This window comes from Gloeophyllum trabeum (assembly GCF_000344685.1).
Source record: "Gloeophyllum trabeum ATCC 11539 unplaced genomic scaffold GLOTRscaffold_00012, whole genome shotgun sequence".
Classification (NCBI taxonomy): domain Eukaryota; kingdom Fungi; phylum Basidiomycota; class Agaricomycetes; order Gloeophyllales; family Gloeophyllaceae; genus Gloeophyllum; species Gloeophyllum trabeum.
Genome location: NW_006920421.1, coordinates 489,892 through 507,741, shown reverse-complemented (window position 1 = coordinate 507,741; position 17,850 = coordinate 489,892). Strand labels below are relative to the sequence as shown.

General features: G+C 53.5%; 6 protein-coding genes across 6 annotated transcripts in view; 3 read left to right on the top strand and 3 right to left on the bottom strand.

Annotated features, from left to right (window-relative positions):
- The window catches only part of GLOTRDRAFT_79649 (uncharacterized protein), a gene marked incomplete at both ends in the record, with an annotated part of 4,183 nt that extends 1,190 nt beyond the window's left edge, over positions 1 to 2,993 (bottom strand). Inside the window, 3 exons of the mRNA XM_007870656.1 lie at positions 432 to 2,100; positions 2,177 to 2,461; positions 2,514 to 2,993. Of these exons, the coding sequence (XP_007868847.1) occupies positions 432 to 2,100; positions 2,177 to 2,461; positions 2,514 to 2,993 (2,434 nt within the window). The remainder of the gene's footprint in view (positions 1 to 431; positions 2,101 to 2,176; positions 2,462 to 2,513) is intronic.
- A 514-nt stretch (positions 2,994 to 3,507) lies between these two features.
- GLOTRDRAFT_107416 (uncharacterized protein) lies at positions 3,508 to 5,679 on the top strand (the record flags this gene model as incomplete). Its single annotated transcript, XM_007870939.1, has 10 exons — positions 3,508 to 3,637; positions 3,702 to 3,740; positions 3,804 to 3,905; positions 3,958 to 4,011; positions 4,064 to 4,242; positions 4,297 to 4,638; positions 4,697 to 4,807; positions 4,863 to 5,285; positions 5,334 to 5,483; positions 5,533 to 5,679. The coding sequence occupies 10 exons, from the start codon at positions 3,508 to 3,510 to the stop codon at positions 5,677 to 5,679; spliced, it is 1,677 nt and encodes a 558-aa protein (XP_007869130.1).
- Positions 5,680 to 5,752: 73 nt separating this feature from the next.
- Positions 5,753 to 6,001, bottom strand: GLOTRDRAFT_131777 (uncharacterized protein; the record flags this gene model as incomplete). Its single annotated transcript, XM_007870655.1, has 2 exons — positions 5,753 to 5,798; positions 5,853 to 6,001. The coding sequence occupies 2 exons, from the start codon at positions 5,999 to 6,001 to the stop codon at positions 5,753 to 5,755; spliced, it is 195 nt and encodes a 64-aa protein (XP_007868846.1).
- A 1,773-nt stretch (positions 6,002 to 7,774) lies between these two features.
- GLOTRDRAFT_131776 (uncharacterized protein) lies at positions 7,775 to 11,598 on the top strand (the record flags this gene model as incomplete). The annotated part of the gene is made up of 24 exons (XM_007870654.1): positions 7,775 to 7,892; positions 7,960 to 8,027; positions 8,081 to 8,095; positions 8,161 to 8,334; positions 8,388 to 8,541; positions 8,605 to 8,808; positions 8,866 to 8,942; positions 8,995 to 9,071; positions 9,121 to 9,303; positions 9,358 to 9,366; positions 9,418 to 9,575; positions 9,627 to 9,701; positions 9,752 to 9,784; positions 9,843 to 9,859; positions 9,922 to 10,043; positions 10,097 to 10,116; positions 10,164 to 10,222; positions 10,281 to 10,389; positions 10,455 to 10,680; positions 10,740 to 10,757; positions 10,807 to 10,901; positions 10,953 to 11,025; positions 11,086 to 11,105; positions 11,159 to 11,598. The coding sequence occupies 24 exons, from the start codon at positions 7,775 to 7,777 to the stop codon at positions 11,596 to 11,598; spliced, it is 2,544 nt and encodes an 847-aa protein (XP_007868845.1).
- Positions 11,599 to 12,556: 958 nt separating this feature from the next.
- Positions 12,557 to 14,242, top strand: GLOTRDRAFT_95434 (uncharacterized protein; the record flags this gene model as incomplete). Its single annotated transcript, XM_007870653.1, has 2 exons — positions 12,557 to 12,713; positions 12,774 to 14,242. The coding sequence occupies 2 exons, from the start codon at positions 12,557 to 12,559 to the stop codon at positions 14,240 to 14,242; spliced, it is 1,626 nt and encodes a 541-aa protein (XP_007868844.1).
- A 417-nt stretch (positions 14,243 to 14,659) lies between these two features.
- On the bottom strand, positions 14,660 to 16,128 carry GLOTRDRAFT_95433 (NAD P-binding protein; the record flags this gene model as incomplete). The annotated part of the gene is made up of 8 exons (XM_007870652.1): positions 14,660 to 14,845; positions 14,897 to 15,108; positions 15,169 to 15,360; positions 15,414 to 15,554; positions 15,610 to 15,619; positions 15,681 to 15,776; positions 15,835 to 16,031; positions 16,089 to 16,128. 8 exons carry the CDS (start codon positions 16,126 to 16,128, stop codon positions 14,660 to 14,662), a joined length of 1,074 nt encoding a protein of 357 aa, XP_007868843.1.
- Between the last annotated feature and the right edge of the window lie 1,722 nt (positions 16,129 to 17,850).

The window sequence follows — 17,850 nt, the reverse complement described above, 5'->3', positions numbered from 1 at the left end:
CATAGTATATCTGTGCCATGTAAGTAAGCTACAACAGTGTGACAAAGGTATGTCTGTCTAAGAAAGGATTAACAAAGAAGGCAGGAGCTGAATCCAAGACGGTACTACTTGACCACTCCCGAGGAGCCACGGGACCCCACTTTGGGAAGAGATGTACACTGCGCTCGATCTGACAGACCGGAATGACACTGGCTAAACGCTCCCCATTCTGTATAGAACGTGAGACCTTATACATACCTGAATTTGCATCCGGAGTCATTGAAAATGCTGTAAACCACTCAACATATGCTAGGTGGCCTGGCGGCGGCCGCTTGAATAAAGTTGCAACTGCTCGAGGCGGTATGGAGAACACAACGCGGACCTGAGCAACGCGATAGCCTGAATGCGACTCAATATGGTCCCCTTAAGATAGTTATGAATACCTGACTCACCTTGCAAGCCAATAGTCCCGCTCCCCATATTTACAAGTACCGTGTCGAACCGAGGCGGAACTGCACGGTCGCGTGAATCCTGACGTGCCGGTCGTACATGTACAGCATCCGCTGAATCTAGTAGCGACTTGCGCCCGAAGGGGTCTGTGTTCCAGAACTTGATCTTGTGATAGACGGGGATGGTTTGGAAGCGGATGGTCAGACTTGCCGCCGCATCCTCGAGTTGTGCCCGAGAAAGTTGAGGATTGTGATACTGCACAACAAATCTAGCGAGAGCAGCATTAAAGAACTCTGCACCATATTCAGAGCGAACAGTAGGTAACGAGACGGCTTTCAGGGTTGGATGACGTGCCATGCGAAGATGGTCGTGCAGTCCGACATCTTCTGCCTTCGCAGCTGGCGCTGGACAACCCGCCATACGCCAGAGGATGTACTTCTCATGGCGTAAAACTTTCTCCCGTCGCTCTAGCCATCTTGTCATTTGAGGATACTCGTCCTTATGGTTTGTAGCACGGTATGCATCTTTCGCGTAGTCGATGTGCAGGCGTTCAGTGTATTCTGTGTTGTAATTGTCCGTAGTCCCAAAGATCTTGATGGAAGCGAGGTAGTGGAGTAATGCGTGTAATTTTGGGATATTGAAATCATTTCGGATACCAAGGTCCACAAATACAACTTTGTTCTCGTGAAATCGCTGTAGTGCACCTTCGAGGATTCTGAGGCTCTCGTCAGTGTGAACCGGATACTGTGCAAGATAGCAGAAATCCAAGAGAGCGCGGGTGGCGCGTACAAGGCGAATAGACGACAGACGATCGGGGAGGCGAATATCAATGACAAGGCCAAGCAGTAGTTGACACATCTGCGCATGCTCCCGGCCGGTGACCTTCGAAAGTGTACTGATACCCTTCATGAACAGCCGGACGTGGTGATTTGGGGGGAAACGGCGACAGCGGGCGTCGATCTCCGCGGCACCACACATCTTCGTGACCCATGATATGAAATGTTTCATCACGCCCTGGTAGAGTTGATGCAAGATGTCAGGCGTGATGGATTGGAAAATATTCACGTAGGGGAGATCTTCCCAGAAGGGATGTTGAATCGGCTTAATCCCTGCCTCGGCGCACGCCTTCACGAATGCTGTAGGTCCCTCCGTAATATGTCCGAGGGCATCGAGCACAACATCCATGTCCCGAAATGCATAAGGATTATCGGGGTCGCATTCCCCCAGCTCATCATGTGGGACGGGACATCTTGGGCACTGGCCCGTTTTGACCCCTGTCACAAGAACCTGCTCTGGGTAGTCCCCAACAAAGGTTGCAAACAATGGATGCACTCGTCGGTGCACTCCATCACCGCTCGCCATAATGAGACCTGTCTCACCAGCCTTCTTTAATGGATGCAGGATTCGACGAACACATGAGTGGAAGAGGTTCGCAAGGGTCCGACGGCGGGCTGCACGATTGGTAATGTGACTGAGACGGGTCGTCGGAAGATAGCCGAGAAGTACATGACCGCCGCGCGACGGCTTCCGCCGTATTTCCTTTGGTAGATTTCCTATTGTCATGTACACCGGATACGCAGACTTGTTCCCAAAGAGAGTAACCTGTGTCTTGTCGGACGATATGATGACCGGCACGATAGTTCCTCCAGGTTGTTTATGTTCAAGCTCTTTCTGTCATGAGTGAAGGAGAATCGTCTGATATTAGATACCCCAAAATACGTGGGTAGAAGTGCGGTCCACCGCTCACCTGCGTGGCCCACCACCACTTTCCCGTGTGCATATCTGAATACATTCGTACCGTCTTGTCCACATCAGCGTAATGTCGCTCCGGCGCAAAAATTAGGTCCGCAGCGAACTCCGGATCACCATACAGAGCGCGTATGCACTCTAATACATCACGGTGATAGATTTCAAATGCTTCTCCGGCGACGACTACTTCCTCTCGTTTGAACTTTGGGCGACCAGGTAAACTGTCAACTATTTTATTCAAGGAGTCAGAATCCTTATAGGATAACCCCAACGTCTCTCGGATCTAGAAGAGCATTCAGAAATGACACCTGCGCAATCTTTAGAGTAAGTCTCACTCCTTCGATTTGCAACAACTCCGTCAGAGCTGTTGAACTCGGTCCTCTCAGTTTTGCCCATCGCGCCAACTCCCAATCAAGCTTCGAGGCAAAAGGTGCCCAAAAACTGGCTGAGGAACCGGCCATTGCATGCATATACTGACTATACGAGTTCACTGCTACCTCAGCGTCTTGTATAGGTGCGCCAGCATCACCATATCGGAACTTCTCAACGATCGGCTGCTTGCGGAGGGTCTCCTCGGCATTGGCTCTCCCCACTCGTTCTGTAGAATCCCCGGGGTCAGATGCAGCAGAGTCGGTATCCGCTTCATCCCAGTCATCGGCATCTGGGCGTGGACAGGCAGGTACCTCGGGTTCCCACCTTATTTCATGGTCAATGTCATCTTCTTCTGACTCGTCTGACTCTGCCTGATCATCTCCAGATTCCTCCGAGTCGGGCAAGCCGTGATCCTGGTCTATTGCTCCATCATCCACGTCCATATCCACCTCCGCAGGAAAGTCCTGGGCACTGTAGTGAGCGCCAAAGAAGTCTCCCGCGAACCTCGGCAGCCCTGCATCGTCCGCGGGCGTGACATTCTTCTTATCCTGGTGGTCCGGTCGATTGGTATTATGAGGTGTGGGGACATATGACTGATTTTGTTCGTATATGGCCTGACAAACGGGGTTGCGTGTGCGTTGCAGATGATGGGTGTACCCAGCAAGTGTGAATGATATGCTGCAACCAGAGCAGACGACCATAGTCCAATAATGAAAAGCGTACCAATACAACTAACAGCGCGAGTTCGCAACGCGACAAACATCACGTGTCGAGCGTTGCGGCACCAGCCGCTGCCCAGTCGGCAGGATGAGCTGCGACACGCGGGACTCTACGCCCTGACTCAGCAGGCCAATGTAACGCCACCCGAAATTTTCGCCTCTCCATCCTCTCCATCTCCCTGGCTGCAGGGAGGGCAATCCTCGACGTACCCATGTTCTGCTAACTGTGACCGGTGGAATGTCAAAACACACATCAGGAAAATCGAGCAGCTCTGGTCTGACTCCCAGTCAGAAGGCGGCCCAGACCAGAGCCATCAACCGCAAGCGTCAAGAAGAACAAGATGCAAAAGAACTGAACAAGCCGACTGGTAAGTCTAATCTGTTCACTCAGAGACAGATGGACCGGCAGCAAACTCACTAATATCCCTCTAGTTCCTCGTGATGCTAAGAGAAAGGCTGCGGAAAATCGTGGTATGCGCGTTCTCTAGCAATGCGGACCTGTCTTCCAGACACTGATGTGAACATTGGTCGTAGTATGGGTACAGAAGAAACAACCTTCCCAAGCCCCGGGTCGGAAACGTGCGGGGTCTGTGATGGCACCCGCAACAACAAACCGGACCAAAAAGACCAAGAAAGGTAACGATGGTCCGCCCAGTCCCCCGTCGTTCCTATTTATACTATAGTACAGATGATCATACGTTGGACAAGCCTGAGACCGATGCAGCGGCTGCACGGACCCGCTGTGAGCGATAGTAATGACTTACACGTTCATTGTGTGACTTATTTACTGACAGCTTACAAACCGGCGGTCATCACATCTGATTCAGAAGAGTCAAATACCCCGTCCAACGCGGATGACAGCAACAGCAATGGGGAGGACTATGCTGAGCAGGAGGCAGAGATGATAGAGTCTGATGACGAGCGCCTTATGCGGATGCCTGCAGGTCCGCTTGCGGATGCCCTCGAGTATGAGGTGAGTAACAATCATCAGATGGTCATGCCACCGATTAGACGACGCTGGGTCTAGGCTCCGTCATTCAACGATGCCGCCGAATACCCCAGCGACGATGACTACGACATAGTCTTGCACGCACCGCCGAAGATGCGGCGTAAGTCAAGCGCCTCGTCTTTTAACTCAAGCACTGTCAGCATTCCGGATGTTGAAGACTCTGACGATGAGGCTCCATCGGCACCCCGACGCTCCTCGATGCATTCGACTAAATCTTCCGCTCATTCAATTCGAACGTATGATAGCGTGGGTTCGGGTAAGGCACTGGTCCATGGGGCTCCCAAGGCGATTGATCTCTTTGAGGACGACGACCATGTTATCGGGGAGGGCCGTCAGAAGGCCAAAGGCGTCATTACCAAGGTAAGTCCTTCAGACCTCCCGCATTCCACTCCCTAATTCCGAAAGTCATGTTCTGAAGGGCGGAGACAAGAATTCAAGTTCCGCGCTATCTAGTCAGACAGCATACACGGTCGAGGGTAAGCTCCACAAGAAAGTGAAGTCAAAGCGTGAGCAGGATCACGAGCAGGAGGTGCGCCAATCTTGTTACATAGTAACTCCCCCAATATTCTCATCCCAGCATTGAGGCACCCATCTGGCCTCGACATCATGAAGACGTTGACCAGAAGAAGTTAAGGCGGGCTCATCGTAAGGGCCTTAAGGCGGTTACTCATCGCCCTGGAGCCCGTGATGACGATGACATTATCCTGGTCGCCTCGGATGACGCCGACAATTCATATGACATGACAGTGCTGATTTACAATGAGCGTGGTAAGCTCAATCTTACATCGCAGACACAGGAGATCCAGGCCGTTGCGCGCAGAGGCATTGACTACATACACGTTCAAATTTTCACGAAGCACGCCTACCCCGATTCCGGCAAACGGAATGAAGTAGCACTCGACGCCTGTGCAAGTGCAGCTGAGGACTTAGGGCCTCACTACAAGCCAATACTGGACCTCCTGCGGGACAAGACACAAGTAGAGTTTCGTAAAGCCGTTGCTGATATTGTGCGTAACTGTCATTCCATCTTACAGTACTAACGGTATTTCCGACAGGCTGACGGCCGGATCAGTACCATACGCCGTGACGTCAAGAGTATTGCGTCCGGACATTGTGTCGGACACTACGGGCTCAGGCAAGATAGTGCCACATACGTCAAAAATCTCCTGCAGGCTCAGCGGTACATCTTTGAGGGAGATCACCGGGTATGTTGTCCCACTTCTCCGTCTTCTGGTGCTTACCCTTTCGATTCAGGAAGGACGTGTGAACTACAAGCTTCCCTGGCGTCAGGGGGCTATTGTAGCTATCCTGCGGCAGGCGTTCAGTGCGGTGTTGACGATGGTATGGCTGGGTGACGAGGCAATGATGGTGTTGCTGATGGTGTCGGTGACAACGTGGTAGGACAGCAACGGAAGGACCTTTCTCGTATCGGCTAGTAAACTGGACACAGTCCCGTTGGGTACTGTATGGAGTGTTAGTACACCATGACGGCTTCATTCGGCAGGGACGGCTTACTGGAACTATCGGGCAATCGTTAGTGAAGCCTGTAAGCGTCAAACGGATAAAAGACGAACCTTGGAAGAAGAAGCGTAACATTCCCCGTAAGGAGACTCAGGAAGCCAGTCAAGTCGGAGGCGGGGATCTGACCCAGCAGGCTCGCCATGTCGTTGAACTTCGAATCTTTCAGGCCCGCGACTAACGCGTCGCCTTCGATGGGTGTCATGGGACCTTGGGCGAAGGCGGAACATATGTACAGAAAGAAAGGAAATGAACTGAAATGCATAACTGAGGAGAAAAAAAAGGGAACGGTGGGCGGTGAGAAGGCGAAAGGGGGTATTACTGGTTTTTATACGCTGGCATTAGCGCTCATCCTTGGGTATTGAGAGTTACGGAGACAGGCTAGCCCGCTTCGAGGTCACTGTCCACGAGAGACGGTATCATTATGATCATTGCGGCGGTTCAGTGGGAACCTGATAGAGACCCCATGTATGCATGGGCCGTTGCATATATCACCATTTATGCAGGGACTGTGGGCGTAGAGGTAAGTAATAGCTAGCGAAGAAGCTAGCATTCCAGTGCGTTGGCACTGACCATCAGCAAATGTGTCTTTGTTGCGATCACGGGAAGACGGTCCTACTGCAGACTGCCCGAGGAGCCCTTGCCAATGAGTGGAAACCCGAGCTATGGTGATTGATTGCCAGCTTGAACCGTCAGTGGTAATTAAGGTAGTAGCTATTATAAAACAGCTAACCACGATTATTGATGGAGCGAATCGCGCTCCGGTAGCGTAGCCACCTGCGACGCTCGACATTTCTATATCGAGTAAACCGTCCGCCATTTTTGGTATGTTGTGGTGATACGCATTGTTTCAGTCTCACTTCCACGTCCTGCAGCATTGATTGTAGCATGTTACATGTAAGGTCCAACATAAGGGGAATGCCCTCGGCACCATAATTGGATTGAAAAGAAATAAATGTTGTGGTGAGGTCGCTGGGAAGGGACATGTGCCGGGACTGTACGCGCACAGTCTACGGACAGTTGCACAGTGTTGTCCCAGCACAGACTGGTATCAAGTAAATACTTCGTGTGGACATTTGTGCTTGATCCGCCCTCCCGCCCAACGTGCTCAGCGCTCAAATGCCTTGGCCCCCTCCTTGTCATCACCGAGGATGCGCAAGACATCTGAGTCACGACTCGGACTTCACTTGTCGGCAATGTCCGAGAGTGACCTTGTCAGTATTCCGACTAGTCATTATTCACGGACTTCAAGAGCGTCGCCCGGAAGCGGAAGGGGACTCATGCGGAAAACTCGAAAGGAAGAGAATATCAGCCGTATCACATCCTACAGTACTGGAAACGATGTCCAAGTCAATCACGCCAAACGTGTCGGTGCCCAAACTTCCCAGTAACTTATATGTTCTGGTTGTGGTGGATCAACCTCCTTCTCTCCATCTTCCTACTTTCCAGCAGACTCATATGACAGACGACAGAAGCGCCACCAAAGCGGAGGAATGTCGGTTGTTCCAAAGTTGGATGAATGATTCCGTCCGGGAAGCAGACTCGGCCCTGAAAGTCAGACGATCGAACTCGCTGGACGTACTGTATTCCAACGTCCGATCTGCCCTTCAATGCAAAGTTACAAACGGCACATTCAGGGAACATTCAGGATCTCCAACTATCAACGTCCCTACTGCCAAGAGCTATTATTCGGTAAGCACATTGCTGTAACCTCGACACCCCCCGCAGCGCACGACCTGACAATTGCAATTGATGTCGATGATTCATGGTTTCGTCTTTTACCACTATGTCAGACAAATAGTCACCTCTGCATCACTATAGGGTTTGCGGTGAAAGGCGGTGAATGTGGAGTCAGAGGCGGTACAAAGCATTGTAATCCGCTCCACAGATGAACCGGTACCAAATCAATCCGGTCCAACTCAAAGCGCCGTGACGTTGTGTGACGTGTCGTAGCATGCCTATATATGGTGACGCTGTAATGGCGGGGGATACACAAGATTCCACAAACTCTACGGTCATGTCTGGGTCTACCTCAACGCCTGAATCAGCCGGTTCGGAAATATCAAGCACGAGCTCTAAGAAACGAGGTGTACGAGGTGTGTGTAACCCACCTGCAGCAGTCTATTTTTCTTATACCCTTTGAGCATGCGACCTTTGTCGCAGGAGCAAGATTCGATGCGAGAGGTCTTCGGAAGAGCGTCCTTGCATGGCCTGCTCGGCAACAGGAACTGGTAAATAAATTGCTGGTAATGCTCATAGCGAGCTGTACTAAAACTCTGTTTAGAGTGCGTGGTTTCAGGTACGTGCTATTATGCAAATTCCGAGGTTCAGCCATCCATCCTCTGTCAAGGCCCTATTTTCAAGCGCGGACCGCCAAAGGGCTACATTCAAGCGCTCGAACAGAGATGGTACCGCTCGGAATCAATCCTAGCCGTCTTGATGTCCTCTCCCCATCCTGCCGCTCGAGCCGTAGTTGGCCTGCTGCAGGAAGATCCGCTCGCCCGCGAGGTCTTACAAGACGTGAATGTCGGCCCTCTGGTACGGGCTGATTACCTGTCACTGCGCAATCAGATCTAATTGATGTCATTTAGGGTGCCTCAGGCCGCGCGGCTCTGACCGAACGCGCTACGATGAACGAGGTGCTCAGCTACCTTGCACAACACGAAGACTCGCTCTCCGCCTACGGCGCCGGGCGTGTGCCCAGCCGGCATTCGCGCGCGACCCGCGAGGAAGTTTCCAGCCAGAGTTAGCAGGCCGTTACTCTGCTGCGTCGCGTCCCGCTTTGAACATTGTTGGGCCCATTATTAGCCCCGCCGATGTCGTTTCAAGACCTGGGTAGGTGGCAAGATCGTCTTTCTGCCTATCTCGCGTTTCCTCAATACCCCGCTCCCCCCAATGTGCAAATAAATACACAGGACTACGGTTATCCCGGTGACGTGCCCGCGGCTGCGAGTCACAGCGCGCTGCCGATGCTCAGTATGAGCCCCTTGTACTCGACGGAACCTGCGCATGGTATGTCGATGTCCCTACTTTATCCTGCGCCGCAGTACTAATGGTTGTTTGACGTAGACCGCCTGTTCAGCCCCTCTACCATCTCAGAGACAGTCGACGCGTTCGGATACCTGTCGGTTGACGAGAATCAACAGGTACATTACGTGGTGGTACTCTCCTGATTGGGCTTATGAGCATTTTCATTAGCTTCGCTACCATGGAAGGACCAGTGACCTGTCTGTTGTTGGTAGCGAACAGGGTTCAGACGGGCGAAGTGGCATCTGGTACGTATTCTTGCCCCGTCTCCCATTTCCGTTGCTTATTCTGTGCCAGGCAACTGCCTTCGGCTGGGACTCGTTGTGCAGTGTCCGAGGACGATGCAAGGGCAGATGACGTTCGATTTCAACTGCCTTCCGGCGAAGAACAGGAACACCTTGTGACCGTGTACTTCACTCATGTGCACCCTATCTTTCCCTTGATCAGCAAGCGGCAGTTTATGCAGGAATTCAGAAATAGGTGCGTCTTGCGCCCTATACGTTGTCAGATCGTAATGTTGACTTTCTATGATAGCCTCCAAGGGTGTGTAAATCGGACAGGTTCCTGGTTTGTCTCTCAACATTCTGTTTTTAGTGGGACGCCGCCGCCGGAGACGCAAAGTCCATGGAAGAGTCTCCTGTTTGCCGTCTTCGCACTTGCTGAACGGTACAATGCGGCAATGCAGGCCAGTCCTCCGGTCGAAGATCCCTCGCGAGGCCGCGGCTTTGCCCAAGCAGCCCGGCAAATCCAACGTTTGTCCAAGTTGTCTAGTCGTACATCTACATTTGTTGACATGGACGTAGTGGCAAGCCTCAAACACAGTCATCCGTGGTTCTGCCAAGCTCTCATACTTATGAGCGTCGGAGAATTCGTGATAGGTAATCGTAGGTAGCGTTTTTCCTTGTTCTTCTACTGACGTTCGCATCAGAAGGATCTTCCGAGCAGGCGTACATATTTAGTGGTCTGTCGTTGCAGCCACCACAACACTGACCCATGTGACCGACCGAATATTATTGTAGGAAATGCCATCCGGATGGTAAGTCTTTCTCGGGATCCCTTTGGGTCTTCAATCACGCTAGATGCATGTTTGGCATACAGGCGTACGCCCTTGGCTTGCACCGCGACCCCGCGAAGTGGCGTGTCCATGGCGAGGAGCTGTTCTCGGAGGAGGAGAAACAGAGCAGGAGGGTCACTTGGTGGGCGTGCTGCATTGTCGACAGGTACGTTCCCGTTCTTCAATATTGCGTGGTTGGAGGTGCTGACATGATTGTAGACGCCTGAGCGTGTTTTTGGGTATGAGGAGCGTCTGATGAGGTCGAAACGTTTTAATTGCGCAAAAGGCCGGCCTATCCAGATACAGGAGAGTGATCATGATGTCGCGTTGCCCACTATGGTCGAGGTACGTTACCCTGTTGTTTCGAATGGACGAGATCATTCACTGTGGTTGGTTTTCATAGGACGAGGAGGCGGCGCTGTCCCAGGCAATGGGCGACCACCCAGCTCCTCCTTCGAGTATGCCTACCGCGCAAGGTGTTGCGGAGTGTTTCCGCGCCACTGCGTCTCTATGTATGTTCCATCCACTCGACTACCGTCTGTCGCTGTCGTGCCGTCTGATCGTGCTGATGCTGCAGCTGCAATCATCGCGGACATCGTGAGGGAGCTGTACGCCACCAAGAGCATCACGCCGAACCCGCTTGGCACTATCCAGGTCCTGGACGCGCGGCTGACGGGTTGGTACACCTCGTTGCCGGCGAGTTTGCTGTATCACGCGTCGGCACAGCTGGCGACAGCGCCTCCACATGTTATTATGCTGCATATCGAGTACTGGTATGCTGTGATGATCCTGCATCGTGCTATGTGAGCATATTGTATTCCATGAGATTGGGGTAATAGTGGCTGATGTGGTTCTTCTACAGTCTGCCCAAGGAGTTACGGTATGTCGGTGTATTACCCCATTGAATAGGAGGCTCATAGAAAGTGTAGTGGCGAAGTTGCTTTGCACCGACAAGCCCCGACTCAAGATATGATCCGGCACCTCGAGAGATGTCAGACAGCAGCTGCCAAGATTAGCTATATCGGTACGCATTGCGTTTCGTCAGTCGATGATACTCCTAACGTAGCTTATATAGTGGATGTCCATCGAGAGGTCACCGGGTTGAGATTCAATCCCCCTTTCCTCACTTCGCATATTCTGAGCGCAGGGTACGTGGATTATATACTCGTAAAAGGCGCCACGTTGAAAATGATACTCGTCCTCATAAGCGTGACACATGTTCTACTGCGTGAGTGCCTCCTGCCCGATTGACACCACATATACTGATGCGTGAATGAGCAGTCGGTCTACGTCCAATGGATGAAGTCGCCTCCCGCGGCCTCGCCCAATGCCTCATCGCACTGCAATCCATGGAGGCGTGGTGGCCCTCCGCGGAGATCGCCAACGCGCTCCTGAAGGAGGTTAAACAGCGCTTCCTCGACCACCGCCGGGTCTCCCCCGGAGCTGATCCGTACAGGCAGGGCTACGTCGCGGACCCGCTGCACAGCCATACGATGGCGCAGATGCTCGGGCTCAATATGACGGCGATGAGCGCGGGCGCGGGGATGGCGCCGCCGCACCATGCGTATGGGTGGGTGCCTGAAGGGATGTCTGTGGACGTGGGGGGTCCGGTCTCGCCGATTGCGCGTGCCAGTACTAGTGGGCAGCCGAGCGCGCCTTTTGTGGAGGGCCATCGCAGTGGGCGTGCAGTCCAGCCTGACATGGACATCGGTAATGCATGAGCGGAGAACCATAGCCGCTGGTGGGGAGAGGTGAATTTCTTTGAGCCATGGTACCGGTCATTATGGATGTTCTCTGTATGCCGGATTTTCGAAGTTGCTTCTCAGTCATGGTCGCTATGATGTTACTATTAGTACTCTATGCTATCCTGCGATTGCTGGTCTGTGGACAATATTGCCGCTTCATCGGTTATAAAACGAATCGCTGGCCCTTCTGAGTCCCGACGGCTGGCAGCATCGTTACTGGGCAGGGAATGCTGCCCAACGAGATGGACATGCTGGACCCCCAAAGTGACAGTCACATCCCGACGGGTGTCGGGTCACTGGTCACATCCCGCCTCGTCTCAGACAACCGCCATCCTGAGACAACCTTTGCAGCTTTCGCCAGTCTTTTCGTCGCATGAAAGCTCTTATTTTTTCCTCAGAGGCTCCGGTCTCCTTAATTGTCAAGTGCTGCCGGCCTGTCTCATCGAGGGCGCAAGTCTTGAGCCTGAGCACGAGTCTCTAGATGGACTGAGTCTGCACTCTGCGGATCTCATCGACTTTTTGTTTTCCTGGATGTCTCGGAAAGGATTACGATGCGGACCGTCGACGGCCCTTCTGGCGCGCAGATGCCTCTGTGGACCGATGATGGCTCTTCAGGTCCGTCGACGCCTTCGACGTGTCTGTCGGGCCATCAGCGCCCCGCATAGGCATTGGCGGGAACTCGCTCATAATCCGCTGGCCGCTGGCCGCCTGACGGACAAGTCGTCATTAACCGATGGGAGGCCTCGAAAGCTATAAAGGCCCTCGCGATTTGAGAACAGGCGTCCTCACAACTTGACCACCAAAACCCACTTCGCCTTCGACCGACGTGTACTCCTAGTGCTCTCTTGACGAGAACTACTACAAGTCCTTCGCAAGCCGCTATACACCCTAGCGCTTCTCTTGATCACGACGAGACTCTCCACCCTTCCACAAAATGAAGATGAGAATTGTATCTGGCTCTTCGCTCTTCCTCGCTTCCCTTGCTCTCTCTTCTTCTTCCACTCTCGCCGCCCCGGTCGGCGAGTCTTCAAAGTCTAACACTCACAGTCAGTCGGCATCGAAGGAGGCTGGTTCCTCCTCCAACACTCTAAGTAAGTTCTCGTCGATGTATGCATCCCTTGCTACAGCGTGCTGACATACTGCTCTCACAGCTCGTCGAGTCGATGTACCCCAAGGCTGCCAGCTCCACAACTCAGTAAACGGCTTACCTTTCATCGGGCCCAACATCGGGTCCATGACCGGCGCCCTCGGCCTCTGCTCCCCCGATAACGCGGCCAGCCCCCTCCCGGACAACGCAGCCGTCAACGCGGTCTCCACCAACACCGACCCGTGCAGGGCCGGTGACATCCTCACCAACCTGCCGATCGTCGGCAGCGCACTCGTGCCCCTCGTCGACGCGGTACACATGTGCCACCGCAAGGTCCCGCCGGCGACGAGCCGACGCGTCCTCACTACCTACGAAATCGTCCAGATCCAGGACGCCGTGAGCAGCGCTGTTGCGAGCCTCGGGGACGCCGCGCGCACGTCTGCTGCCAGTGCGGCGGAGAGCGGGAAGCCTACGGGTGTGCCGGTCAATATGGTGATCGAGGCATCAATCGACACACCCTCCCTCCCATTCCAGGGTTCATCCAGCGCCCCTGCTTCGCCGTCCACCAGCACTTCTTCCATGACAGCCGATTCCCTCCCAACACTAAGCATGCCTGTCGCTCTCCCCATTACACCCTCGCCTTCGCTGCCCGTCAGCGCACCCACTCCCTCTGGCGTCGCTGCTCCCGCGCTGCCATCGATACTCGTGGTTGACAACATCGTGCTGCCTGTAGCCAGTGATGTACCGGCCCTTCCAATCTCGCTGCCTGCCTCCGGCATGCCGAGCCCTTCCCTGCCCGTCTCCCTTCCAGCGGCGGTCCCGACGAGCGTGCTCTCGTCTGCGCCGTCGATGGTGCCCCGCGACCTCCCCGTGCCGGTTCCCAGCATCGCAATGCCTCCGTTTCCTATCGTTCCCCCGGCGCTTCCTATCTCTTTCCCTGTCTCCATTCCCTCTCCACCTGTGTCCGCACCCTCTCTTCCGGTCGCCGTTCCCTCTAACCTCCCTCGCGGCCTTCCCAATCTCCCCGTATCTCTCCCGATACCTTCGCTGCCGATATCAGCGCCCTTCGCATCCATGTCTGCGCCTTCCCTATCAGTGACTGCACAAGGCGAGGTATCCACGGACGCCGCAGAGGTGCCCAGGCCAATAACCGCCCCCGGCCCCCTTCCCGTCAAGCCTCCCGTCGCTCCCATCCAACCTCCTGCAGTGCCAATCTCACCATCTGCCTCGCTCCCCGTCACGAAGCCCACGCTGCCCGCGTCCATGACGACGAACGTCAACTTCCCCCGCGATGTTCCCTCTGGCTCGCCGACCCCATCATCGATGCCTGTCCCCCCACCCGTCTCCCCCTCGGCGCCTGCCACCCCATCGCAGTCTAATGTCGCGCAGGCAAACGCGAACGCTATCCTCCCGAATGACCTCCCGCCGCTGCTGAAGCCCTCGGGCGTGGATAGCCTGAGGAGTGTGATGGCAAGTCTGAGCGCTGCTGTGCCTACGGGGAGTGCGTCGGCCGTCAAGTATGCACAGGCATAGAGGAGGGATGTATTTATTGGGGTGTGTATGATAGAAATTGTAACAATTGAATGTCTTGCACTCCATGCGTTGCGCGACAATGGCTTTTCGACTCCTAAGTGTTATCAGTTCTCATTCGTGTGCCTCTTCGCCTTTAGGTGTCAGCTATTCCTTCCCATGCTTCACCTCGTATGCAGTTGGTTCTGAATGGTGAGTATGTGCGTTTTGTTCTTTGGCGCATACACTGACGCCCTGCAGATGCGGTCTGATTTGACGCGCAGAGTCCTCAGTGTCGTCTGCTTTACTATATGCTCAATTCAATTTCGGGTCTGGAGATAGATTCTGATAGTAAGTTTGCGATACATGATCCGATGCGTTTATATGTACACTATGAAGGCTGCACGTGCCATACTGTCATATCCTCACCGAGCAACCACCCTAGTTGGGTACTCCAAGGAATACGGTCTTGAACCAGAACGCATCGTCGATACGTCCCTCCTTGATGAGCGCCTCCGCCTCGGGCTTGATGCTGTCCAAGAAGTCCTTCTTCGTCTTCGTCGGCTTCCACCCCAGCGCACGGGCGCGATCGGCCTTGCACAGAGAGTTGGTGCCGAATATTGGCGCCTGTTTCGTTCCGTCAGAGGTGGAATGGCACACTATGATTTGGGGACGTACCCCCGCAAAGTATTTGCCCAGTTGCTCCTGGGTCCAGGGCGTAGGCTCGGCCTTGTCGGTACGGCCCAGCTGGACGAGGGCATCACTGATAGCCTTGGCGGCTTCGTAGAACTGGTAGTACCCGTTCTCCGCAAAGTAGAAGCCCTCGCGGCCGTGCGCGGTCTTCTCGTCCTTGCGCGCCGCGTCAAACAGGACGATGTACAAGTCCGCGACTGACGGAGGGGGCTCTTAGCTGCAGATGTCGCGTAGCGGAGACTTATGCGGTGACTCACCATCGTCGACGGAGACGAGTGACCAGAGATTCTTTCCCTCGCCCATCAGCCCGCTGGCCTTGCGGTGCCACGCTACCTGGATGAGGGAGGGGATCTGGATCGAGCCCGGGTTGCAGATGCCCTTCTCGAACAGAGGCCCGGAGGCGCGCCCAAAGATGGTGGGCGGGACGACGATATGCGTCCGCGCGTATCCTGTAGGAGCTCGTAAGATGAAGAACTGGAGGAGAGAAGGAGCGGGTACGAACCTTCCTTGCTGGCTTCTACGATGGCGATGTCGACGTTTCTGTGCGGTTGCGCGGGATCCAGAGCTTCGATCCTGGGTATGTCCATGTCGGAGTAAGCGTTGTCACTGGCGTATTTGCCCTGTGCGTTGTCAATTATAATGGCTATAATCGGTATGTCAGTGACACTCCCCGTTCGACGAAACCCCAGGTCTCATACCTGATCCTGACTAATCAAGGACGTCGAGTCAGGGAGGGATGTTCACAGAGAGTGCGCGGAATTGTACTAACAGTATGAATTAGGATGGGTTGCTTCCCGGTCTCCGCGTGTCTTTTCTTCAGACCTTGGAGAATAGCCTTCGCAGCGGGGAGGTCATCACAGTTGGCCTATGGTCGAGAGCAGGTCAGCATCGGCACTCCATTTCTCAACATCGATTATTCTTACAATGGCGAAAAAGACGTCAGCGGTGGACGCTGCAGCCTCCAACTTGTCCAAGTCGGAGTAGGAGCCGATCGTGGTCTTCACACAGAATTCCTCAAGTAGCTTGGCCTTCTCGACGTTGCGCACCAGGGCGGTGATACTAAATGAGGTCCTTTCGGGATGTGCGAGTAAGCGTTGAAGGACAGAGCCTCCAAGGTAGCCTAGGGGGCCGTGTTAGTTATATAATTAATTTGCAGTCTTCAATGCTAGCAGCTTACCTGTCGCGCCGGTGATGAAAACGTTGATCTTGGTGGTCATTGCAGAAATTTCGATGAGTGTTGTTGATACTGATGTTGTTCCGAAGGATGTTGTTGGTATTGTCTCGAGCTGCCGCCCCCATTTTATAGCTTTTTTGTGAGTAGGCTGAGGAACTTCCTCGTCGATGGCCTTCGACTAATGGGTCTTTGAAATATTCACTGCACCCGTCCATCAGTCATCCGTCGCGAGGACCTGTGCAGGATTGGATATTGAACCTTCTCTCATTATGCATCACAACCAGGTTCGCCATCGGCATTGTAGCCTGAGCACTGTACGGAGGCCGTACTTCGCCGGCGTCCACAAGCATTATCGGTGCAGGGATGATTCAGGTACTCCCTTTGATCAGTAATCCACGGCGAGAACTGGGGAGACTCTTATCAAGAAAGACTATCAATTGATCTGCAATCAAACCTTATGACGGGAGGTTAGCACATTAGCGCCCGGCCACTTACCAACGGGAAGTCCGATGTACGCGGCAAGGGCTGGCAAGGGCGTTTGGACACATACATCACAATCTGGCGAGTCCCTGTCTGTTCCTGTAAGTTAATGCACATAGCTTTAAAGAGAGACACAACATGCCAGTGGCCACTTGCAGGAATACGACACAGCCATACGCCATTATTTGCTGACCATGGACCGCTGACGCAGGCAAGTAGATCCAACTCCAAATAATTCTAGGAGGAACTGAGGGAAACTCTCAACTAAGAGAAAATCCGCCACTCCTACCCACCCGATCCTGATGCGAATCCGAGTCTTCAGGCAACTGACAGTAATTATTTGGCAGACTAGAATCCGGGATAGAACATAATGAGCAAGCCTGAGTCTTGGACTTTTACCTCATCCAGTGCACCCTATCCGGGCTATCCAAACTACGGCTGGCGTGAAGTAAAGGTGTTGAGGCTCATATTTCTTCATTGCACCTGATGCTTGAGCTGGGGTCCAGCCGGCACTGTGCGCGCCAGGCCGGCCTAAATTAGACCGGTAATGGGTCAATTTTGTACTTTCGGCCAAAAAGTGGTCGAATAAGGTCGAAATAGCTTGCCGTATGGAAACCAGTTGGAATTCCGAACTTGGGCATTCCATACGATAAACGGTCGAATTCTGTCTGTTGAATCCGCAGCAGCAGTCGTGAGAACCCACAGGTCGGAGTTCGAAGATCGGAATGATAGCCCCACTTGCGTCACTTCGTGACATGTTCAACTTGCCTCTGACCTCGACGCCGGCCCTTGCCATGCGCTCGCTGTTGCGCCGTCGTCGCCGTCGTCGCCGCCGACGCCGCAGTGAGCAGCTCCGCTGGTATACATGGCCCTTCTTCCCCGTGTTATGATTTTCCCATGCTTATCTCATTCCATTTCCATTCCGAGCATTGCTATTGGACAGTACCTTTCTCCGAGTAGACCTTCCCATGGACGCTATCTTCTTCTCACACGTTATCTTCCTTGACTCACCTTCTACCAATGGGCGCCTTTGTATTTCTCATTTCTCTGAGTTACGTTCTCACAGGATGGCTTACGCGTCCTTTCTTATTGTTCTCTTCTTTGGGTATTAACCCCTATACCAGTTACTATATATACTGTAGGAAAACCCATGTATTCCTTAGTTCAACCTCCTGTTGAATACAGCGATTACCTGGACTCTTGACTTGACCGTTGGCATTGGCCCGGCCAGACCTACCTTTCAGTACGCTTACTGAGGTAGTGACGACATAACTGTTGGCACGTG